We start from the raw sequence: 26147 nt of genomic DNA on the forward strand, positions 1-26147 counted from the left end.
GGGTTTATTGTCATGGTTTTTGACCAGTGCTGGTACAATAGCGCTCATTTAGCACCGGAATAAACCCCCATCAATTCCTTAGTGAGGCTCACGTAGCTGAACACAGGGTCGCTGTGCGTCCTGATACACCCACACCCGTCCTCCTTACTAACGGATATACATGCACACGTACTGAGTCAGTCAGTCAGCGTCCGGAACACGGTTATTTGAAGTTACTTTAAGGTTAGTTTGGATATCTCTAAACGTTTTGTTAAAGAGAAGTAAGACGTTAATTACATGAGTAAAACAGCCTCAGGGTCATATGTTTTATTCTAAACAGCTGTGCAGTTCCTCACAAATGCCTTATAACTGATAAAGTGGGAGAAATACATAAAAAGTTATTTACAAGACTTAAGAATGATATTAATACCTAATACCCTGTTTTTCTGCCACCATTTACTGTGTTACTGTGTTTGTTACTGTTATTTATTAGACTACTTTAGAATCCTTATCACATTAGTCATTTGGTCAAAGCTTAACAAGTACCATTCAAAAATTGACTTTAGAGACAGGACCTGTTGCAATTACAAACCCCATTTCTAGATTTTTTTGTTTTGTTTTTAGACCCAACTTGGACCCAACTTATTGGAGTGTTTTTCTAATTCTAAATGTGTTTCTATTTACAAAACACAATCAAGTTGATTTCAAACAGTGAAAACATTGGATATCTTTCCTTTCTGCTTCGATTAGTTAAATAAGGATTCAAGAAAATGAACAAATCACAGATTCTTCTCCCAACTTTTTGGAATGGGGTTTGTATTAGGATTTAAAAAAATTATTGTCTTACTACTAATAATTTTCCTTTCCTGCAGGATTGATGTCCAATTATAGCATTATCAAACACAAACCTTTTGTAAACTACAAAAAAATGGTCATGCAAAAAGGATGACTCCTGAATACACTGAATCTGATTCTTCAAGTGTATTCTTAATATTCCTTATAAAGCATCCCCTACAAAATGCTTTATAACTGATAAATTAGGAGAAATATATAAAACATTATATCCAAGACTTTAGAATGATATTAATATCTAATACCCTGTCTTTCTGCCACCACCTACTGTGTTACGGTGTTTGTTACTGTTATTTGCCAGACTTCTTTATAATTTTTATCACATTAGTCATTTGGCATCAAGCCAAAAGTACCATTCAAAAACTGACTTTAGTGACAGACCATTACAATTACAAACCTAATTTCCAGATTTTTTGCTGCCGTGTTTTGCTGGCATAAAAAAAAAAAAAATTAACAAATCACAGATTCTTCTCCCAACTTTTTGGAATGGGGTTTGTATTAGGATTAGCATTCCTTACAAATGCTTTATACAGTGTATCACAAAAGTGAGTACACCCCTCACATTTCTGCAGATATTTAAGTATATCTTTTCATGGGACAACACTGACAAAATGACACTTTCACACAATGAAAAGTAGTCTGTGTGCAGCTTATATAACAGTGTAAATTTATTCTTCCCTCAAAATAACTCAATATACAGCCATTAATGTCTAAACCACCGGCAACAAAAGTGAGTACACCCCTAAGAGACTACACCCCTAAATGTCCAAATTGAGCACTGCTTGTCATTTTCCCTCCAAAATGTCATGTGATTTGTTAGTGTTACTAAGTCTCAGGTGTGCATAGGGAGCAGGTGTGTTCAATTTAGTAGTACAGCTCTCACACTCTCTCATACTGGTCACTGAAAGTTCCAACATGGCACCTCATGGCAAAGAACTCTCTGAGGATCTTAAAAGACGAATTGTTGCGCTACATGAAGATGGCCAAGGCTACAAGAAGATTGCCAACACCCTGAAACTGAGCTGCAGCACAGTGGCCAAGATCATCCAGCGTTTTAAAAGAGCAGTGTACACTCAGAACAGACCTCGCGTTGGTCGTCCAAAGAAGCTGAGTGCACGTGCTCAGCGTCACATCCAACTGCTGTCTTTGAAAGATAGGCGCAGGAGTGCTGTCAGCATTGCTGCAGAGATTGAAAAGGTGGGGGATCAGCCTGTCAGTGCTCAGACCATACGCCGCACACTACATCAAATTGGTCTGCATGGCTGTCACCCCAGAAGGAAGCCTCTTCTGAAGTCTCTACACAAGAAAACCCGCAAACAGTTTGCTGAAGACATGTCAACAAAGGACATGGATTACTGGAACCATGTCCTATGGTCTGATGAGACCAAGATTAATTTGTTTGGTTCAGATGGTCTCAAGCATGTGTGGCGGCAATCAGGTGAGGAGTACAAAGATAAGTATGTCATGCCTACAGTCAAGCATGGTGGTGGGAATGCCATGGTCTGGGGCTGCATGAGTGCAGCAGGTGTTGGGGAGTTACATTTCATTGAGGGACACATGAACTCCAATATGTACTGTGAAATACTGAAGCAGAGCATGATCCCCTCCCTCCGGAAACTGGGTCGCAGGGCAGTGTTCCAGCATGATAATGACCCAAAACACACCTCTAAGACGACCACTGCTTTATTGAAGAGGCTGAGGGTAAAGGTGATGGACTGGCCAAGCATGTCTCCAGACCTAAACCCAATAGAACATCTTTGGGGCATCCTCAAGCGGAAGGTGGAGGAGCGCAAAGTCTCGAATATCCGCCAGCTCCGTGATGTCGTCATGGAGGAGTGGAAAAGCATTCCAGTGGCAACCTGTGAAGCTCTGGTAAACTCCATGCCCAGGAGAGTTAAGGCAGTTCTGGGAAATAATGGTGGCCACACAAAATATTGACACTTCAGGAACTTTCACTAAGGGGTGTACTCACTTTTGTTGCCGGTGGTTTAGACATTAATGGCTGTATATTGAGTTATTTTGAGGGAAGAATAAATTTACACTGTTATATAAGCTGCACACAGACTACTTTTCATTGTGTCAAAGTGTCATTTTGTCAGTGTTGTCCCATGAAAAGATATACTTAAATATCTGCAGAAATGTGAGGGGTGTACTCACTTTTGTGATACACTGTAACTGATAAAGTGGAAGAAATATGTAAAACATTATTTACTAAGACTTTAGAACGATATTAATACCTAATACCATGTATTTCTGCCACCACTTACTGTTACTGTGTTTGTTACTGTTATTTATCAGACTGCAAGAAAGACTTATTAATTACTCTTATTATTCTTAATATGTCCACTCCTGGACAGTGGTAACCTAGTGGGTAGAGCTTTGGGCTATCAACTGAAAGGTTGAGAGTTCAAATCTAAGCTCTGCCATGCAGACACTGTTGGGCCCTTAACCCTGCCTGCTCACGCTCTGATCTACAACTTCCAAACAAACTAGGATATGCAAAAAAAAAAGAAAAAAAAAAGAAAAGAATTTCATTCTACTGTACACCTGTATATGTATATATGACAAAGAAAGACATTCTTTTGTAATATGAGGCTCATAAATTTCTTTAGTTTAATGTAATATCTACTGACACTAATGCAGATAACAGAGTAATTTGCATGTGATCACGTTAACTTGTTTTCGTCACAGTAAGTCAGAACCTGCTGCTGTGTGAAGTAATAATTCAAACGCAAGCTCATACAAAAGTTGCGTCACTCAATTTCTGTTATGTTCCTAACTTGGGCACCACGTGTCGCCATAGCAAATATTGACGCATCGTGTGTGCGGTGTATGAAAATAAACTCAGTGTCCAATCAGAGCAGTGTGGGATCCCGACTCCTTCTTTTCACAGATCGATAATATCGCTGGGCGCGTCAAACATGCGCTGAAAGGGCGTATAAATAGTGCCGCGCGCCGAGCACGAGAGCTTAGACTTTTCACTGGGTGCAAACAGGGGTGTGCAGTGCTGGGTAGAGCTCGCGCTTAGGATTAATCCATTCTCTAGACGTTTGCGTTTTTTTTGCGTTTTGGTATGAGCGGAGTGTTTCTGAAGTTTTTCCGGGCGCTGGCACTTGGCGCACTGCTCTGGGCGTCACAGCTCCGCGCTTCGCCGCTGCTCGAGCCTATCCGGTGCGCGTCCTGCACCGCGGAGCGTGTAGCCGAATGTCCGCCGGTGGATGCTGAGATCTGTGGAGAGGTGCTGAAAGAACCGGGCTGCGGTTGCTGTATGGTGTGCGCGCTTAAACGCGGGGATGCTTGCGGTATTTACACGGCACCGTGCGGATCTGGACTGCGCTGCCTTCCCGCACCTGGAGATCTGAGGCCCCTGCACGCGCTCACCCGGGGCCACGCAGTGTGCACGGAGACTGAGGAGGACGTGCAGAGCCGCACGCATCCGGCACCAGGTAGGAAGGCAGATGGTTTTAGAACACTACCTTTATTAGATCAGTAAGGGATAAAAGGAGTCGAAATGTTTGCCAAAGTGCGTCCATGTCTTGATTTTACAATGATTCAACTTATCTTAACTCAACTCTTTTATTATTTGATTCAATTCTAAAAATCCATTATCCTTTTCTACCCCCTCACCCTCCCCCCTTTCAAAGAGTCTGCTGCATGCACCAATTTAATACACCCTAATGTGTCCGATCTTTAGTCATATTATTTCCCATTTCGTTTCCAGATCAGTCTGTGGTTGATGGTAGAACCGGGGCAGGTGCTGGACACGATGCCACCTCGCCGGTCTTTGTGCCGGGCCACATTAAACCCTTTGACCCATGGATCGCCACCAACGCTCAGGAAAGCATGAAGTCCAAAGTGAACTCATACAGAAGAAAACTGGTTGAGCAGGTAGGGACAATGCATTATTATATATAATTGCACATTACAGTTTAATAGTTTTATTTTAGTTGTTAGTGTAGTTTTATATATATATATATATATATATATATATATATATATATATATATATATATATATATATATATATATATATATATATATACATATATATATACTTTTAATATATATATACTTTTAATTTGTACGGACCAAGTACTGCATGGATCCAGTTAATAGGAGGCACTCATACTTACCTGCTGTAACCACTTTCAACCACTAGATGGCAGAAGAATACCACATTTGCTTTAAGAGCGAGTGTTTAACCTGGCAAAATAGTGGTTCGTTAATGGTCACATTTATTCATCTATTATAATAGTGGTTCGTTAATGGTCACATTTATTCATCTATTATTCAAATATTATAATAGTCTTTATTATATAATCAGATACATACATAATTCTTTGTCAGACAGCATAGTGGTGCAGCTGGTATAGTAGGCCCTTCCCAGCAACATGGGTCCTGGGTACTTTGGTCCGATCCTTACCTCTGTTCACTGTTTTTTTTTTTTTTTTTAATTCTTTCTGTGTCTGTGTGGGTTTCCTCTGGGTACCTCGATTTTCAAACACCTTTCAAAAACATACATAAGGATGCTCGACCTCTTCAAATTACACTTTGGTGTAAACAAGTGAGTAAATGTGTGTATGTTGCCCTGCAATAGGATGCCCAAACGTAGTGTTTCCAGGTGGCACTAGATACTGTGCCACACAGACCAGTTTAAAGCAATTTAAAAGGAATTAATAAATAATATTGTCACTCATAGTGACATAAACAATACATTTAATATTTAAAACCAATTACTAAGATGCACAAACAATAAACTACATACATATGTCTGTCACAATATAATCACCACCATCTATCTAACTACTATCAGATATTAAAGATGATTGAGATTGATAATTGAGATTATTTGAACTGATGGCAAATAACAGTTCTGTTGCTAATCAGCAATTTAATTTAAATTTAAATGTATATATACAAAGAGAAAGATAATTCTAAATATATTTATTTATTAATCAATTAATTTCTAATGGCTACTTCCTCCTGGTTTGCAGTTGGTTTGTGCCTCAGGGTGCCACACACACCCATTTACTCACTTAAACACACCTAGAATAAAAAAAAAAGACTTTTGCCAGTTGACTGTGGGAGTGTGAGGAAACCAGTTCCCAGAGGAAATCCAGAGTGATCTCCTCACAGACAGTGACCAGAGGTGCGATATTGCGCCAGGTTTCCAGGACACTGGTGCTGTCTTTACTTTATAAGATTTTAAAAGGACATTTGTTTAATTTTCAGGGGCCCTGCCATGTAGAGCTTCAGAGAGCTCTTGATAAGATAGCTCGATCCCAACAAAAGCTGGATGAGAAGCTGACCAAATTCTATTTGCCAAACTGCGATAAACATGGACTATACAAAGCCAAACAGGTAAGCAAATCAGCCCAAGCTGCACTACATTTTTAAAATAAACAATCTTTGAAAGGGTAAATTAGAATCTGTCTAATAAAGACTTGGTTGTTTAGGCTAATTTTAGTTTCTGGTGATGTTATACAACTCAATGTGACATACCTCATTAAAAAGATTTGAAGATAAAATCAAAGTGTCTTGTTTTTCTGCAGTGTGAATCATCTTTGGATGGCCAAAGGGGGAAGTGCTGGTGTGTGTCATCCTGGAATGGAAAAAAGATTGTGGGTTCTAGTGAACTGCCTACAGATGCTGAATGCCCTCAGGAACTCAATCACTGACCACACCATCACACAAACACATATTAGATTAGAGCCCTAAGGAGCTCCACCACTGATGGACTAAACACATCTTACACATCTAAATAACCAAATGCCATATACCATCTTTTTTATTTCCTATTTATTTATTTTGTATTTTTTTACATGGTTTTATTTTATTCAGGTACACTTTTAAAGTAGTGAATACTAGTTCACTAAACCCACCATAAAATAATCTATTTTCTGAAAGGATTATGAATATTTCTGTATTTACATACTGCATCCATGTGTATTTATTTAAACTGAATGTATTCTTATAATTTTTAAAGGGTGAAAGTATTTATTCCATATGCTTTATAATTAATAATTATTATTTTTGTATGGTGTACATTTTTGTATATATGTGTGTTTTATTAACATTAGCAGCTGTCTAACCTTTCAACACTGTTGCTAGGATTCTACAAAAGCACTACATGACCAAACTACTTTGTGTCAGCCTACGCCTCCAAACATTTCTTTTTGTAAATTAATTGCTTTCTTTTGTCCTATTTTATTGTGAAATAATTCACACTTATTGCACAAGTAAATGGAAGTACACATAAGTTTTTAAGCAGTGCATGACGGGTATTGGTCTTCATATCTTCTGAAACGGGTAACCACCTGTTCCTACCTCTGTTTTTTATGGTTTGTTGTATGTGTTGTTTCTGAAAGCTTTCTTGATGTTTTTTTGTTCACTGGCCAAGGACCACTTGTATTAGGGTGAGTGCAACTGTGTGACCACTAGTCATTTTCTGTTGAATTTTAAGTTTGAGTGTGTTAAATGTAACATATTATGTGTGGTTAGTTCATTGTTTTAAAGATGCAGTTTCTTTAAAAAAGTGAGATGACCGCTGATCTGTTTTATGCAACTGATCATATACTGTATATATATACAGTATACACGATATATACATTTCGAATAAACTCTTAAAGAATGGTCAAAGGTGTCCTAGTGTATGCTTATGTCATAGCCTTTTGGAGTCACTTTTTGTCTTTGAGCCTTAAATTATGGATGTGTTCGAAAACCTAGTGAGCTCTCTACATAGACAGCATTTTAAGTCATCTTACGCGCGCTCCCAAGAAGTAGGCTGTTTGAAATCCTAGATGCCCTAATATCCTCACTAGTAAGGTATCTTAAAATTTCAACATTATTTTGACCAAGAACGAGTGAGCATCCGATGCTGCCTTAGTGGTGGAGGCAATCCCAGCATTCAGTGCGTCACAACTTTTCTCACAGAAAAATAAAAAGCATGGCGGACGGTGCAATGAAACGAACGTTGGAGTTGTTTTCAAACATAAATAAATTATTACTGCTTTTTAATTTGTATAAACGTGTACAAGTGTCGTTTATTTGCAAATTCGGGCTTGTCGGTGAATTTAACCGTTTTCGGTACACGGAGGGAGATGTTAGTTGACATGCTAGCACGTTGTGCCACTCCATCCCATTGGTTTGAATGGCATGAGGCGAACTGTGTTAGCTAAGTTAGCAAAAACGGATGGAATCGCTGTCTGAGTAGCGCGTTCGAATAACGTGCCTTATAAGTCAATGACTTATTAGAATCCTCTCTACTAAGGCAGCTGCCTATGTAGACAGTAAGACAGCAAGGCAGCTCACTAGGTTTTCGAACATACCCAAAATCTTTCTTGAGGTAATTAACATAAAAAGAAACAAATTAATGTGAAGACTAGAATAACATAGTCCTCTGATGTAGTACTTGTAGAGCTACCTTTTCCTTTAAATACAGCCGTCAATCTGTTTGGACATGTCCCTACCAGATTTGCACATCTAGATTGGGGAGTATTTGCTCAGTCTTCCTTGCAGAATTGTTTGAGTTCAGTCAGATCTAATGTTGCTCTCTTCAAGTCCATCCATCAGATCTAGGTCATGGCCAGGAAAGAACATTCACATTCCTATCCCTAGCCACTGCTTTGTTTTTGGCAGTGTGTTTAGGTTTGTTGTCGTGCTACAAGGTGGACTTCCTGTCCAACTTCAGCTGTCTAGCAGAGTGCAGCATGTTTTTCTCAAGAATTTTGATGATCCCCTTTCCTTTCAATCCTGACCAATTGCCAAGTTCCTGCTGAGGAAAAAACATCCCCATAACATAATGTTGCCACTACTGTGCATCACCTTATGTATAGTGTGTTTTTGGTGGTGATACCGTTTGGATTTCAGTCTAAAACATTTAATCTTGGTCTCATCTGACCATAAAACGTTTTGCCACATGTCATTAGAATCTCCTAGTCCAAGTATTTTAGGATAACACTTTCTCTTTCTGACTAATCTCAACCATACAGACATGGTTTTATCCCTAATCAATATTCTCCTCGGTCATTCAGTCTGGAAGGACTGTCTGATCTTGGCAAGGTGTTGGTGGTGTCATACATTTTCCTCTCTTTGATAATGCTCTAAGCAGTAATCAGAAGGATAGTTAAAGCAACTGAAATCTTTTTATATCCTTTTACTAATGTATGCCTATCCACAACTTCACAGAGCCTTTTCAAGAAAAGCACCTTTTTGAACCGTGAATTTTTGTGTTACTGTGCACTACTAGTAGTGGAATCCTCAAGAAAACGCTGATTTTATTCTACAGGTAATCAAAACCACTACAGCTTATTTCAGGTGTGGGTTATTTAGCATGGTGTGTGATCTGGAGGGTGTTTGGCTGTACCCGTTTAACCAATCTAAACCCAACTGCAACCTTGCTTCCAATACTGTCGTCCCCCACACATATTGAGGGAGTCATATCTATCTATCACGCACCCCCTTCTTTGTCTTTTTTTCAGTGTATGTAAACTTTCAATTCCAACTGTTACTTATTCCTGGAGATCAATCTCCAACCCAGGATCTAGTCATCTCTCTTGATGACTCCCAGATCAGACCATCTGATAATGTAAGAAACCTTGGTGTTCTCCTGGATAACCAGCTGACCTACTCTTCTCATGTAGCCAACATGACAATATTGTGTCGGTTTCTCCTCTACAACATCATTTCTCTCCATGGAAGCCACTCAGATTCTTGTCCAGTCACTTGTAATCTCACGACTGGAGTACTGCAACTATTTCCTGGCAGGTGCTCCTATGTCCACTATTAAACCTTTGCAACTCATTTAAAATGCAGATGCTCACCTAGTTTTTAACCAACTAAAATGCTACCACATCACCCCACTGCTGCGTTCTCTTCACTGGCTTCCTGTAGCTGCACGCATTCAGTTTAAAACTCTGATGCTCACCTACAAAGCCAAAAATGGACCAGCTTCAAACTACCTTAGAGAAGTCATCACACCCCGCTCTGTACCAGGCAACCTTCGAGCCACTAGTCTCACTCAACCTGATCCTCCACCCAGAACTTGAGGAAGACAAGCATCAAGCCTCTTCTCTGTACTAGCAACCAAGTGGTGGAACGTACTTTCACTGTCTGTCCGAACATCTGAGTCTCTCACTGTCTTCAAAAGAAGATTAAAAACGCACCTCCTTACTAAGCACTTAAGCTGACATGTACTTACTAAAAAAACAGGGTTTCAGCAGATTTGTATTCTTGGACTGTTTGTCTACTTAAACTAGAGTAAGGTAATGTTTACTATGGAAGCACTTCTGTAAGTCGCCCTGGATTAAAGCGTTTGTTAAATGGCGAAAATGTAAATGTAAACTGTAGACCAATTGTTTTGCAGTTTCACATGGCAATAGTTCAAGTCAAACAATGTTTCATGTTAAAAATTATTTCTATAAACATTTTCAGTATCCTAATTACCTGAACATTCATCTACACATAGTCTTTTTATTCTGAGAGCATGATTTTATTCACCAACACTAATGTATTGTATATGAATGAACATGTTGCATACAGTATAATTTCTAAACCTTTTATCCATCCAAACAAAAACCTAAGGTTATGGGTAAATAAAATAGCATCCTGACCTTAATCCAGTTCATTTATGCTGAAGAGTTACTCAAAAAATGCTACTTTAAAGCAAACCTAATACGCAGCTACATAAACTGTTATTGCTGCTATCAGAGGGTCTAGTAATTATTAAATACAAGCCTAATGTGGAATGTGAATGCATAATACATATTTTATAATGATTTAAACTAAAAGTAGGTTTTATCAGTTCAGATTTAGGTGGACTATCAATCTAAACCTAAAAACCAATTTGTAACACAAATTTTAACAGAATAATAATGAACATAAATTCTAAAATATAGTGAAACTGCAAACACCATTAAGCATAATACTCTCTTTTTCTGTCTGTCTCCTTCATAACATCCCAGTTCAGTCATGATTATGTTCTCTCGTTTCTTTTTTTAAAACTGCTTGTGGGCAGAACTAAGTTTGCAAGTGTGTGTCCTTATCGTGGTAATCTCAAATGGAGCTGCACACTAATTTTAGCTTGGTATTTGGGGGAACCAGGCTCCGCTTTCTGCAGTGCCTTTGACCTGCTCTCTGTTTGTGCTGGTCGGGCACAGGAATGCCCCACCTCCCACTGCCCCAGCAAACAGTCTGTCTGGCACCATCCAATGCCCTTTTTCCATCTTTTGCTCTCTTACACATAAGAACAATTGGTTATAAACATTTATATAAAAGTGTAATATCATCTAAGTGCTGTAGGCCAAACTAGAAATGCTCTGCTGGTTTGAGATTCTCTGCTTTATTCAATGTGATTATGAAAAAAAATAAAAAATAAAATAAATGAATTGGCTGCTTAATTTAAAAAATGTTTTTTTAAGATGAACGAGAATACACTTAAATTTTTTTTATTTATTTTTTTAATTTAGCTTAATAATTTAAACCCTAAACTGGTTAAATGTCTTAAAGAGACACTCTGTTATATAACCTAATGAAAAAAATGTACAGTGGTACCTTTAACTCAATGTCCCCTAACTCTTTGTCTAGAAATTTGTACCCTTAAACTCAACGTGTTGTTTTTTTAAAATTTCTAATTAACAATGAACAGTGAAATAACAGATTCACTCTGAAAGCTCCACATGTATCTGTGTTTAGCTGGATTGTCCTCCTGTTTCACTTTTAAACTTGTGTTACAGCTCGGAGTTCTAAAAAATGGTAAGAATCAGCTTTTTATTTCAGTGTTTTTATATTATATTTGTGTTATATGTGTATGAGTGTCAAAAACAACCCCATTATTTTACATCAGCCTAAAATATATATGCAGTTCCACAGTACCATGGAATGCATTAACAGGTTTCCTTTACATCCTTATGGGAAAAAATACCTTGAAAATCAATGTCTTTTAAACTCAACACCACTCCCAGAACCAATTGACGTTGAGTTTCAAGGTACCACTGTATTTTTTAAAAATGTTGTGAGAGACTAACATTTTGAATCACTTTATACACACTAAATAGTAGTCTGAATTGACTCAAATCAAATATCAAGTCAATATCAAATCGATTACATAAATTACATGAACTCCGCTTATGCTACAACAACAGAAACAGCGTTATATATGAACAGCTCACATACAGTACTGTACTTCCATGTATCCAAACAGAAACCTGACATCATGTGTAAATTAAAATAGTGTTTATTTTAAAAAATACATTAAATACAGATCATATTTGAACAAATACTTTTCCTCTCTTAAACAAAGCAATAGCTGTGTAATATTTGTTTCAGTTACATAAAAGCTTTTTAAAGAATCAAAATTCTTTTGAAATAAAAAAAAAATACATCACAATTACCCGTGAACTGAGAGATCCTTAAAAGTGACCTTGCGTTGAGAAGTGGCCCTGGCATTGCACAGTAAAATAACAGCATGGCATTTTTTAAATCTACAAACTGTATATCTAGAATAGCTGGAACATTTAGTAAAATGTACTGATTATTACAAACATTAGAAATCTTTACTTTGTACTTCTGTCAGTTATATGAAGGTTCAAATAATCAAATAAAACATATTTGTTTTTCATAAATTTGTCCCAACTTTTCCAGAAATGGGGTTTGTATTTTGTTAGCTTTGAAGCCTTACACATTATCATTAGCTTAATCAGTGCCGGTCCTTTCTCAAGATCATATGGGTCATCTATAATTACTGGTATTTATTAATGAGCCAAATGTGATCGGTCTGTGACAATAACAATGAAACGGAATTATTCACCACAGAATGACATCCAAGTAGCTTGTAGATGTCAGCAAAATATAGTAGCTAGCTAGCTAAAGACCTTAATATGTTTAGTGTGCATGCTATCCAATTTGTATGTTTTATGTTTGTCTGCAAGTTAGCTATATGAGCCTTTGGTAATGGTTTTTGTATTTTTGCTTGATACCTAGTAGGTTATGCTATATGTTATGATTTACAAAAATGCTAAACTGCACTGTTACTGTAATGATAATTTTACTTTGGGTCCCTGTAAAGCTAGGGCCGGCACTAAGCTTAAAATTTGTGCTATTGTAGCTTATTCTTAAGCATTAAGTAAAACATAGCTTAGACCCCATTGCGTCAAACTTTAAATAAACCTAAACAATTTTAGCTTATATGTTAAAGTTTAGTACTAAGAGAAAAGACTAAGAAAACCTGAAACTGAACACTTAACTGAGAATAGAATTAAGTTTCTTCAGAAAAACCTTTAGGATTTTTCAGAATTTCTTAAGCAGTTGCACAATGCACTGTTGGTAAAATATCAAAAACTCATTAGTGATTATATTCCCAAAATATACTGAGTTCTATCTATTTACTGCTGTGCAATCAATGAGTCACTTAATTCTCAGCTTCTATGTTTATATATATATCCTAGATAAAGATCAGGAAAACAGAAAATGTATGCACCAATACGAGTTATGAATGTATGTACTGTATATTTTATATATTTTTTTTATTGTGGAAGAGTGTTAAGGGGTCAAACTTGGCCTATTCTGCGCTACTAAGCTACTGTGGGGGTTACTTCTATGGCACCCTCCACTTTTCAAGTCGTTTTTCAGGAGTTCAGACAAAGACACAATAATTCAAACATCCTTATAGATTAGCAACAGGGTCACCAAGTTCAAATAGCCTTTGGACAGCATTTGATATTTAACGAGGAAGACTACTGAACACGAATATATATTACTCTTTGAAATTTAGCAAGGATATGTAACTCATTTGATTGATTTGAAATAGAAAACAAAATGCCAGTGATTATCAAGCTTTTAGAGGAAAAAAATAATGTTGTGTTTTCATTATATTCATACAAATTGCAATAGGTCAAGATGTACTAGAAGCAATTTCAGTAAGTGCTCTGTGATGTACAGTTGGAAGAAAAAGTTTGTGAACAACTTTGAATGACTTGAATTTCTGCATTGTCTCATAAAATGTAGTCATAATAAAAGAAACATAGTAATAAACTATCATAATGACTCCTGTAGTTGAGGATCATACATTCACTACAGTGCAGAGCAATTTTAGACCATTTTGTGTATTACGTCATCTCACTAATCTTAATTAATGTTGTGTATTATATTTGAATTTAACGTTTGTTTAATGATTGAAAGCTGTCCAAAGGCAGCAAAATATCCTCCAACCAAGACTTCTAGTCCAGGTCTTCAGTTCAGAAATGTATAAACCTTTCCAGTTTGTCATTAAATGTTTTTAGTAAAGACAAAAAGTATTGATATAAAATTATCCATGTCTATTAGTTTACACTAAATGTGTTTATTTGTATAACTTGGATAAAGATTTCAGAACTAGTAATGTCCAATTGCCCGATTGCGTCATGCTTCCTCTCCACTAATGCCGATCCCCGCTCTGATTGAGGAGAACAAAGCTAACCCACGCCCCCTCCGACACATGGGCAGCAGCCGTATGCATTTTTTCACCTGCACTAGGCGAGTGCCAATGCGGATCAGCCCTGTGTACGGAGAGACACACCCTGATCAACGCACTCCTTCCCCGCCCCTGTGCAGGCGCCAGCAGAGGTCGTAGTTGCATCAGTTACGAGGAGACCCTATCTGGCTTACTATTATCCCACCCCTATATGAACAACAGGCCAATGGTTGTTCATGTGGCCGCTCAGCCCAGTGGGATGGCGGAGCTAGGATTCAATACGATGTGTTCGAGATCCCAGCTCCGATGTGCTAGCATGTGTTTTTACCGCTACGCCAACTGAACGGGCCTTTTAGAACTAGTAATAATAAAATACAAGAAAATCCAAAGTGTTACCTTTTTCCCCACAACTGTAGATTAGTGCTTTAGATAGATGGTTATATTATGTAGAGTTAAAGTCAATTTTGAAGGATGCTACACTCAATAGCTTTGCTATTTCACTTACTTCTTTAAGCTGAATAGAAGACCCAGAGGGAAATAGGCTTAAGAATGATTTTCTTAATGGCTAAATGGCTTTAACTTTTCAAATGAATACATAAGCATGAACATTAAATAAAATCATTCAGTGTAATTTATAACATTGTTGAAGGAATTTCATAATAAAGAAGTCCACACTGTGATGGATACATTTGAAAACACTATTTTTATATTGGCTTTTTAGGTAAAATCCCAAATGATTTCCTATTCTTTACATTTGTGCCCTACATAAGCTTAAAGCCAAGAAGATTTAAGAAGAGACCGAACACTCTTTAAAATACTTTACTTTAAAATGCCCCCTGGGAAGTTTTTCAAGCCAGACAGTATTGGCTTCTGATAGTTACTGTTAAACAACACACACAAAACAGAATTTTAGATTGATGTTCAGGTAACAACACATGCACATGTTTGTGTTTTTTTCATAGATATTAGTGACCCCCAGTGAAAGGTAAATGCTGAATAGCTTTGTACGTTTTACATGTTTGTACTACATGGGTTAAAAATAAATGACTTTTATCTTAGGTTATACACTATGTAATTCATAAATGATATTTAGAATTCATTTTGTTGGAAAGATTTTTAGCTATAACTCTTAAAAGGTTTAGCAATTCTGGCTTTGACTGAATATACAACCCCAAATCACAAAAAGTTAGTATTTTTAATGTCACACAGTATGAACCCAAGATATTTCATGTTCTTTCTGGTAAACCTATTTTCATTTATTATTAAACATCCATTCCTGCATTTCAGCCCTGCATCACATTCCAAAAAAAAGTTAGTACTCTAAAACATAAACTACATTGTAATGTTGCCATTCCTTCTCACAACACTTAATAGACGTTTTGGCACCGAAGATACCAAGTGATGACGTGTTTCAGGTCTTATTTGCTCCTATTTTTCCTGCAAACACGTCTTAAAGTGTGCAACAGTAAATGTTTGTTGTTGTCTGCTGGGGACAGGTCAGGACTGCAGGCAGGCCAGTCCAGTACCTGTAACTCTTCTTCTGCAGTCATGCCTTTGTAAGTGTGCAGCATATGGTTTTGCATTGTCTTGTTGAAAAATAAATGAACGTCCCTGGAAAAGATGTTTCCTTGAAGGCAGCACATGTTGCTCTAAAATCTTAATGTACTTTTCTGCATTAATGTTGTCATCACAGAAGTGTAAATGACCTTTGCCACTGACACAACCCCAAACTATGACACATCCTGGTTTTGGACTTGTTGCTGATAACAGTCCGGGTGGTTCTTTTAGGCTTAGGTCCGGAGCACACAGCGTCCATTTTTTCCAAAAGAAAAAAAGACCTGGAATGCTGATTCATCTGGCCGCATTACGTTTCCACTGTGAGATGGTCCATCCTAGATGCCTCCGAGCCCAGAGAAGTCGACGCCGCTTCTGGACATGGTTAACATTAGGCTTTTTTGTTTTTTGCACAGTAAAGTTTTAAGTGCCATTTGTGCATGTAACTCCATATTGTAGTGCTTGACAAAGGTTTGCCAAAGTAATCCCTTGCCCATGCAGTTCTTGATGCAGTGCCGTCTGAGGGATCGGAGATCACGGGCATTCAGCTTAGGCTTGTGCCCTTGCCATTTACAAACTGAAATTCCTTTAGATTCCTCGAATCGTTTAATGATATTATGCACTGTAGAGGGAGAAATATGCAAATCCATTCCAATCTATCTTTGAGGTACATTGTTTTTAAACATTTTACTTATTCTGCATTTGTTAACAAACTGGAGATTTTTCTCCCATCTTTGCTCCCCAATTTTTTTTTACCTCATTACTAGTCCAAAATTACCCACATCCAAACTTTTTCTGGAATGTGTTGCAAGCAGGATGGTTGTTTATTAACAAATGAAATGGCGCCAAACAAGACAAATCATGAAATATCTTGGATTCTGCAATGAAATAGAAGTAATAAATGTAAGAAACATTGTGTTTTTTCCATACTTTTCCAACTTCTTCTGATTTGGGGTTATAATAAGAACACAACGACAGCTTTTAGAGGTAGGTATTTTAACTTAATATTGGACACTCTCTGCTAAAACATAATGGCTTGTATAAGAAATGTAATCCACTATGCAGTGAGTCTGAACTCATTTAGGAGTCACCCTGTTGCCTAGTAAAGCTAACTGGTTACTTCAGATTTCAGCTTACTTTAATTCTGTTTGTTTTTATGCTTTGTTTTTATGAATATGACTAAATGGATTTAGGTGCATTTTAAAATTAACCTCATGTTAATGTGGACTAAGCCAAAGTGCTATATTGTTCCAGAACATAGCTACTGTAACAGAATGGGGTAGGTGTTTGTTGACCAAAGTGCATCAAGTGCTTGAGATGAAGCCAATGGAAAAATGGGCCAGCACTACAGAGCATTGTCATTTACAATGGTCATACACCAGAAGCTTAGAGACTGGAAGCGGCGCTCTGAGAAAGACTGTGATAGTTAGGCAGTGATTTAAAAAAGGCGCTTCATTTCACTTTTAAAGAGAAATAACTGACCACTTTTACTCAAACCTATAAGAAGCCGGCACACATATACAAAGTGTAATGAAGGCTGACGAGTCATTTCAAAATGTCTTTTGTTAGTATAATTAAAACGGTGCCCTCTTTGGGGTATAATAAAAACAGAATAGTGCAGATCTTTCCCTCCCTCCCCTTTCCACTCTCCTGATGTGTGAAAGTCACCTCGTTGAATGACTCCCTGCTCCGGTGCATAGGTAGGGTGCTCAGAATTAAGGCAGCACCGTTTAAAATCTCTGCGTCCCCCTTTTTAATGTTGGTGTACCATTATAAGGGAATCTTTATCCCGTTCCCAGTCCACCCTGATGACTCAAAACTGTCCTTCTGGGTTTCTCATTTCGTTTCCTGGTTGTAACAGTGGACTTGGCTTAGTTCCTTGCCCTCATAACCTGGCAGAGATTGTCCATACTTGTCCACACACCAGCATTGACCTCTTTTATGACCTTTGGATGGACGACACTACAGAAAGACAGAAAGGGAAGAGATATATTACGTTAGAGCCATAGCTTATATACTGTACTTTATATAAAGAAAATGGTCTTCGAATTGAGGAAGGGACCTGAGCAAAACAGACATTTCTCTCAGCATATCTCACTTAGGTGATAGAGAGTAACACCAACACTAGAAGCTAGACTGAGAGAAAGTAAAACTGACAGAGAAAGCGAGTAGGGGTTGAGAAAGAATTGCTACTGTACACACTGAAGCACTGTTCAGCCTTCTTCAGACATAGTATATCTTAGGTTGCATTCATGAAACTACCAATAATTCTAGTATTCCAGCAGCTATTCAAAGTAGCAGATGAAAACAAAACAACAAACTGGAGTGATTCAGAAATAAAGAAGCTGCTGGCTATTCATAACATTTGTTGTTCTTGTTAGAACTCAAAGTCTAGTATCATGATACATTTATAAAATGCCCAAACCATTGAACAATAAGGTAATAGTGTTTTTATTTTATATCCGAAGCTTAATAATAAAATGTAGAAAATCCTTGAGATCCAGTTTCACAAAGTAACATAACTGCAATCCACTGCTGTGTGATATCGCCAAGCGATCTTCTCAATGGCGATGATGATGATCACAACTTGCTAGAGCAAGCAGGTGATCATCACCTTTAGCATGGAAAGACACTGTGGTCTCACTGGAGACCAAGACTGAATAATGAGACCCAGATCCCAACCAAGGCCATGTTCATGTGGTCACAAGAGCCAGATACTATCCAACTCCCACCTGGTAATTTTGACGAACTGAGCCCATACTCTCTATTTTTTACATGAATACACACACAACTTGGGGTACATATATGACAGGGAGGAATATACATGGTGGCTTGGGAAGGGTTGATGATAATGAAAACAAGTGAGGGTAAATTTGGCTTTGCCAACATATTTGCCCTACATAGTTAGAGACCTGTCAGACTATTTTTAGAAACTGGCACAGATTACAAGTCATCTGGAGATTATTACACACACAGGGACACACAAACACACACTTGTACACATTCTTAAATGGTTCATTTACAAGATGTATTTTCTCAAATAGAGATAGATGGGGCAAAAGGTAAACTTCTCAATGAAAGTAAGAGGAACGTTTCAGGAATAGAGAAAAAAAGAGCAAGGGAAAGAGAGAAAGAAAGAGACTGTGTGAGATTATTTTTTATGAAGAACAGCTGAATTAAAATACCTTTAGCAAATGAAATAAAGAGAAGCATTTGATCTGACCTACACAAGGTCCTCAAGATGCCTCCTCCTTTGTATTTGTCCCTTTTCTTTCTGCATCTTTTCCATTCCACATGCCTCATCTCATCACACATTCCTAGCCTTTCCCTTTTCCCCTTATTCTATCGTGGCTGATCTTTTGCAATAAATAAACTTTTATTCACATTTTGCAGGTCAAAGGAGCATGAGAAGTAAAAATGACTTGAAGGGACAAAGAGAGAAACAGATTACTGGGAGAGAACCAAAGTGCTCCTGGCAGAAAAATGCAGTCATGCAGAACGATACACAAAGCTTTCTATGTCTATCCAACAAATATAACCGTCTCTGGATGAAGTCTGGAATTACTTTAACTCTTTTCTGCAGTTGTTTTACATTTCTATCCACATAGACAGTACGAGCACAAAGAATGTGGATTCATTTATTATTCTTTGGTAAGCACTTAATCATGAATAACAGTAGATGCAGAGTGGTTACACACCCTGAACTGGGCAAATGTGAATTGCTAACAGATGCAAAAGAGATGGTTCGCAGTACTGTTGATGACAAGACAACAAGACAAGCTGTCACATGATTGTCCTGTTAGAGCTGCCCCAATCAACATTACCTACTGTTATTGTGAAGTGTAAACTTCTAGGAGCAACAACAGTGCCAGTGATGAAGAATCGACCAAAAGCTCAGTCTATGCAAGTAAAGATGGGTCATGGCTCACCAGTTTGTGCCAAGTATGTAAGAGAATTTCCAGTCAGTACAAAAAGAACATTTCTCAATACAAAATCGCAAGATCATACAATACAGTCTTGTGGCAACCAACAATGGTAAAAATTTCACTTGCAAAACTGAAATAATTAGTATTCTCTGTTTGTAAATAGGCGGCATGGTGGCTCGGTGGGTAGCACTGTCGCCTCACAGCAAGAAGGTCCTGGGTTCAATCCCCAGGCGGGGCGGTCCGGGTCCTTTCTGTGCAGTTTGCATGTTCTCCTCCGGGAGCTCTGGTTTCCTCCCTCAGTCCAAAAACATGCAGTCAGGTTAATTGGACACACTGAATTGCCTATAGGTGAATGGGTGTGTGTGTGTGTCTGCCCTGCGATGGACTGGCGCCCCGCCCAGGGTGTTACTGTGTGCCTTGCACCCATAGAAAAGCTTGGATAGGCTCCAAGAAGGCTTCAAGAAGAGATTTGTGTGTATGCTGAGTTTATGTGTGAGTGTACAACTATGTGTGTTACCAAGCAAGCCTTGGCCTCGCTGGTCCATTGCTAGTCCATAACCATGCCCTCATGGGCAGCAGGAAGGTAGACGGACATTAAAACCCGCCACAGAGTAAACACACTCATAAAACACACACACACAAACACACAAAATATGGAAGTGTAACAACTACATGTGAGCATGAAGAGGGCTATTTACCTTTCAGACCCTGAACTGTAATATCTATATGGGCTTATATGATGTCCATTTGTCAGTTTGCACAGTTCTGTTGGGTAGTGTGTGAAGGATTGAGTATGTGTGTACAGTTTTTGGTATTTACCTTGCTGTCAAAAATATTAATTCCCCCAACCATTAACCTAAATGTTTGCCACAATCCTTGGTATGAAGCTTGGTTAAGCCATGGCTGCTATTACAGCCAAAAGGCTTTTTTAATGTGATTGAGCAATCTATAGGGTCAGGCTTTGGCAATACAATTGACGATGTTGTTGATCTATGAACCGCCACTAATGTTTGTACCTCAGTCAGAGTGACATCTGGACACAATTTCCCTTATAAAGGGTGTCTTACTCATTCATACACTAGGTTAATAGTGACCAACAGACCTAGCTGTAGTTTCATATGAACAAATGTACAAATGTAGTAAATTTACAAGGTAATGTGTTGTATGAGTTTGACGCCAGCTTTACAATTACTCAAAGTGTGACTATCCCTATTTGTCAATAACTGTCACTACTGTTATTTGATGACTTGTTAAAATAGGGTTGGCCTTGTTCTTTGGATTTGACACAATGCACACCTATTTACAAATCAGGTGGGAAAACAAACAATAAACAATAAAGTATGAAAATAGTTTAGTGAGATGAACAAGAAGACACGCCACATGAGCAGTGTAAACATGTTAAGGTTTAAATACAAGATGGCAAATAGCGACTGGAACTCAAGAAAGATTTAAAGACCACTTTGAATATACAGAATTACTCTGCACACCCTTGCGTGTATGTATGTGTGTATGTGTGCATGGCCCATTCCCAGCATGTCTTGCACTTCACACCTCCCTCTCTCTCAGTCTTTCCCACTGCATCACTGAGCGCTCATTCAGTGTGAAAGCAAGCCTTGGGTAAGCCAGCGAGTCAGGGGGGGTAGTGTGGGTCTCCAGCCCGGTGAGAGAAGTCCCTGCCTGGGGCGGGGGAGACGATCGCGGCCTTGGGGGGTTTGGAGGGAGTGGAGGGTGGAGAAAAAGGGGCCGGCATGTCTGGCCTCCACTTGCACACTAAGCCAATTCATATAATCAGATCTAAAATTACCCAGGACTTGACTGTGCCCTCTACGGGAATGGTCTTCAGCACACACGCACTCATTACTGATCTTATTCTGGGGGGATGAAGGAGCCCCAGGCACCCAGGATATCTGTGTTTATGTGTATTTCTATGAGAGGGGCTGTGTGTGTACTTGTATGTTTTCGGGAACATTAATGAGGCTAAAAGTTGTGAAACAGGTCATGATTAAAAATGGCTTACATTATGTGGTCAGATGTATGTAAACACCCCATCAATCTAGTGAATTTGGCTTTTTTAGCCACACCATTGCAAACAGGTGCATAAAATGAAACATAAAGACATACAATCACTGTAGAAAAATATGGCCGTGGAATGGGTTGTACTGAAGAACTCAAAGAGTTTCAGTGTGATGCTGCCATATAGTCTATAGTCTGTATGTATGTATGTGTATATACACCGATCAGGCATAACATTATGACCACCTTCTTGTTTCTACACTCACTGTCCATTTTATCAGCTCCACTTACCATATAGGAGCACTTTGTAGTTCTACAATTAATTATATCTGTTTCTCTACACATACCTTCAATGGTCAGGACACCCACAGTACCATCACAGAACAGGTATTATTTAGGTGGTAGATGATTCTCAGCACTGCAGTGACAATGACATGGTGGTGGTGTGTTAGTGTGTGTTGTGCTGGTATGAGCGGATCAGACACAGCAGTGCTGCTGGAGTTTTTAAACACCGTGTCCACTCACTGTCCATTCTATTAAACACTCCTACCTAGTTGGTCCACCTTGTAGATGTAAAGTCAGAGACGATCGCTCATCTATTGCTGCTGTTTGAGTTGGTCATTTTCTAGACCTTCATCAGTGGTCACAGGACGCTGCCCATGGGGCGCTGTTGGCTGGATATTATTGGTTGGTGACGGTGAGGTGTTTAAAAACTCCATCAGCACTGCTGTGTCTTATCCATCATCATACCAGCACAACACACACTTACACACCACCACCATGTCAGTGTCACTGCAGTGCTGAGAATGATCCACCACCCAAATAATACCTGCTCTGTGGTGGTCCTGATCATTGAAGAACAGGGTGAAAGCATGTATGTAGAGAAACTGAGTCAGTAATTGTAGAACTACAAAGTGCTTCTATATGGTAAGTGGAGCTGATAAAATGGACAGTGAGTGTAGAAACAAGAAGGTGGTCATAATGTTATGCCTCATCGGTGTATTATTGCCATGCAGGGTTGTACTTGGTCTGCAACAATGTTTAGGTATGTGGTACATAAGTGACGCACACATGAATGCCAAGGCCCAAGGTTTCCTGGTGTCCCAGTTTCCTATTGGCTACTTCAATTAGTGCATTCTGGTAAGTGATGCACTTGCACCTGGTGGTAATTGATTGAACCAGGCCACTTTCTTTCTTTGCTCCATAGTCCATTTCTGATGCTCACATATGCATTTCAAGTGCACTTTCGGTGTGTACAGGAGTCAGCATGGGGACTCTGACTGTTTGTTAAAAAATTATCAATATGTCACCACTTTTTCTGGAAATTAAAAGCTATTTGTTTATAATTTATCAGATTGCAAAGCAAGTCTTCCAATAGTTAGCAGAGATAGCAAGAAGGCTCCTGAAAGAGATTTTCTACGTGTTGTGTGTGTACACAGCCTGATTTATGTTTTATTCTTCCACCCCCCTCCTCCCAACACCTGACATGAGTCAGACAGGAAATGCTGCAGGGTCAGTTTAATACAGCTGAATGGGAGCAATCAAGTGCGTCGTCCCAGTGACTAAGCTTCAGTTCAGAGAGTTCACAACGCATGTGGCCGTCACTCAGGCTGCAGCTTCCTGTTCTGCAAGCTACTGAATAATTCTGTTGGCCTGGATTCACCCACATTAAACATGCTTAGACCTAAGCTCCTGACTCATCCTCTTTCTCCAGGGGGAATCACTGGGCGACTCACATATTTTCTAAACCCCCTGGTTTCCCCCCACCAATATCACAGTTGCAGCCTGGCATGAATGCAGTCCAGTTTGCCGAAATTTGGGTTATTGCATTAACTGATATCCATGTTAGCACTCACCTGTTTCTTTTTGTAGAAGCCCTTTCTGTCACAATTTGGAATGCGAAAGAATCGTGGGTTGAGCACACTGGTTATCTTAAGACTCTTCAAAATACTCTCCATCTCTCTGCGACATGGACCCTTAAACACAAATAAGAACACAATCAGGTTATTATACACCGATCAGCCATAACAAATAAAACCACCTCCTTGTTTCAACACTCACTGTCCATTTAATCAGCTCCACTTACAATATAGAAGCACTTTATAGTTCTACAATTACTGACTGTAGTCCATCTGTTAGCCCCCTTTCATGCTGTTCTTCAATGGTTGGGACTCTCCCAGGACCAGTACAGAGTAGGTATTATTTGGGTGGTGGGTCATTCTCAGCACTGCAGTGACACTGACGTGTTAGTGTGTGTTGTGCTGGTATGAGTGGATAAGACACAGCAACGCTGATGAAGTTTTCAAACACCTCACTGTCACTGCTGGACTGAGAATAGTCCATCAACCAAAAATATCCAGCCAGCAGCGCCCTGTGGGCAGCGTCCTGTGACCACTGATGAAGATCTTAAAGATGACCAACTCAAACAGCAGCAATAGATGAGCGATCGTCTCTGACTTTACATCTACAACTAGGTAGGCGTGTCTAATAGAGTGGACAGTGAGTGGACGCGGTATTTAAAAACTCCAGCAGCGCTGATGTGTCTGATCCACTCATACCAGCACAACACACACTAACACACCACCACCATGGCATTGTCACTGCAGTGCTGAGAATAATCCACCACCCATATAATACCTGCTCTGTGGTGGTCCTGTGGGGGTCCTGACCATTGAAGAACAGGGTCAAAGCAGGCTAAAACAGTATGTAGAGAAACAGATGGACTACAGTCAGTAATAATTGTAGAACTACAAAGTGCTTCTATATGGTAAGTGGAGATGATAAAATGGACAGTGAGTGTAGAAACAAGGAGGTGGTTTTAATGTTATGGCTGATTGGTGTATATAAAGCATAAGATTTTAGCAATCATCAAAATATGCAATATGTTTTTTTGAAAAATATATCTAGACCCCCCTTGGAGTAAAACCACTTTATAAACCTAATAATTACCAATATTGTTTACATTTACTTTTTGGGCATTTAGCAGATGCTTTTTTCCAAAGCGACTTACAGTACTGTGACAGTATATACATTGTCTAAGCAATTGAAGGTTAAGGGCCTTGCTCAAGAGCCCAACAGTGGCAACCTGGCAGTGGTGGAGCTTGAACCAGTTACCTTTTGATTACTAGTCCAGGACTTCAACCACTAGGCTACAGCTGCCCAGTTGTTTAGTTTATCATTGCTATTGATCTCAGTGTTTTTTAATATACTCTTTCCTCAGAGACACTGTGTCCCCAGTTATTTATATTAGAACATTAACTCTGTGGTAGGTTTATCTGATTTTCGTGGTTACAACCCGAAGTTTGGATGATATTTGTTTGTTTGTTTGTTTATTAGGATTTTAACGTCATGTTTAACACTTTTGGTTACATTCATGACAGGACAGGTAGTACACATTACACAAGATTCATTACTTCACAGAAGGTTATATCAAACACAGTCTTGGACAATTTAGTGTCTCCAATTCACCTCACTTGCACGTCTTTGGACTGTGGGAGTAAACCGGAGCACCCGGAGTAAACCCACGCAGACACGGGGAGAACATGCAAACTCCACACAGAGAGGATCCGGACCGCTCCACCTGGGGATCGAACCCAGGACCTTCTTGCTGTGAGGCGACAGTGCTACCCACTGAGCCACTCACTGGATGATGTAATTTTAGATGTCACTCACTGTTATTGTTATTGGAAGGCCCATACAACTGCCCAGTTATGTAATTCCAATTAGTCAGTGATATAGAAGCAGCACAATGCATGAAATCATACAGACACTTGCCAAGAGCTTTAGCTGATGTTTGCATCAAACATTAAAGTTGGGAGAATTTAAGTGTAGTGACTGTTGGTGCCAGACCGGGTAAATTAAGTGTGTCAGAACATATTTTACAAATATCAGTGTCTAGAGTTTCAAACTGCAATGCTTTGTTGACTACAAACAAATGGTTTAAACTGACAGAAAGGCAAATGGAGCTCAAGCAACCACTTTTTACAACCACGGTAAGTAGAAAAGCATCACAGAATGCACCAAATGTAAAACTTAGGGAAGATGGAATACCACAGCAGAATACCACATCAGGTTCCACTCCTATCAACCAACAACAGGAAGCTGAGGTTACAAGGGGCACAGTCCCACTTAAATGGGAAAGTTAATGATAATGTTGCCTGGTTTGATGAATTTCGATTTCTGCTCCAGCATGCACATGGCAGGGTCAGACGCTGGTGTAAACAGCACGTTTACTGACAGGAGTGGAGAACAATGTGGTCTTGTTCTGATGGCTCAACATTTTGTGGGTTCTGCTGTTTTTCTACTCACCATGATTGTAAAGAGTGGTTACATGAGTTACCATAGCCTTCCTGTTAGCTTAAAACAGTCTGGCGATT

At 39.0% G+C, this 26147-nt stretch overlaps 2 protein-coding genes across 2 annotated transcripts in view; one reads left to right on the top strand and one right to left on the bottom strand.

The window, feature by feature from the left end:
* Positions 1-3799: 3799 nt before the first annotated feature.
* On the top strand, positions 3800-7470 carry igfbp1a (insulin-like growth factor binding protein 1a). Its single transcript, XM_063002180.1, has 4 exons — positions 3800-4277; positions 4553-4719; positions 6064-6192; positions 6384-7470. The coding sequence occupies exons 1-4, from the start codon at positions 3905-3907 to the stop codon at positions 6507-6509; spliced, it is 795 nt and encodes a 264-aa protein (XP_062858250.1). The 5' UTR covers positions 3800-3904; the 3' UTR covers positions 6510-7470.
* Positions 7471-12048: 4578 nt separating this feature from the next.
* Positions 12049-26147, bottom strand: part of igfbp3 (insulin-like growth factor binding protein 3) — a 33637-nt gene continuing 19538 nt past the window's right edge. Inside the window, exons 3-4 of the mRNA XM_063002182.1 lie at positions 23628-23747; positions 12049-17794 (exon numbers count right to left, since the gene is read on the bottom strand). Coding sequence (XP_062858252.1) covers positions 17669-17794; positions 23628-23747 — 246 coding nt within the window. The 3' untranslated portion in view covers positions 12049-17668. The remainder of the gene's footprint in view (positions 17795-23627; positions 23748-26147) is intronic.

This window comes from Trichomycterus rosablanca, chromosome 9 (assembly GCF_030014385.1).
Source record: "Trichomycterus rosablanca isolate fTriRos1 chromosome 9, fTriRos1.hap1, whole genome shotgun sequence".
In the NCBI taxonomy this organism is placed as follows: Eukaryota; Metazoa; Chordata; class Actinopteri; order Siluriformes; family Trichomycteridae; genus Trichomycterus; species Trichomycterus rosablanca.

What these genes read in the sequence shown, in the direction of transcription:
- igfbp1a (XM_063002180.1), top strand. Translation starts at nt 3,905, where the DNA reads ATGAGCGGAGTGTTTCTGAAGTTTTTCCGGGCGCTGGCACTTGGCGCA. An exon ending in CCGCACGCATCCGGCACCAG is followed by an intron (nt 4,278 to 4,552) that starts GTAGGAAGGCAG and finishes TTTCGTTTCCAG; the next exon opens with ATCAGTCTGTGGTTGATGGT. An exon ending in GACTATACAAAGCCAAACAG is followed by an intron (nt 6,193 to 6,383) that starts GTAAGCAAATCA and finishes GTTTTTCTGCAG; the next exon opens with TGTGAATCATCTTTGGATGG.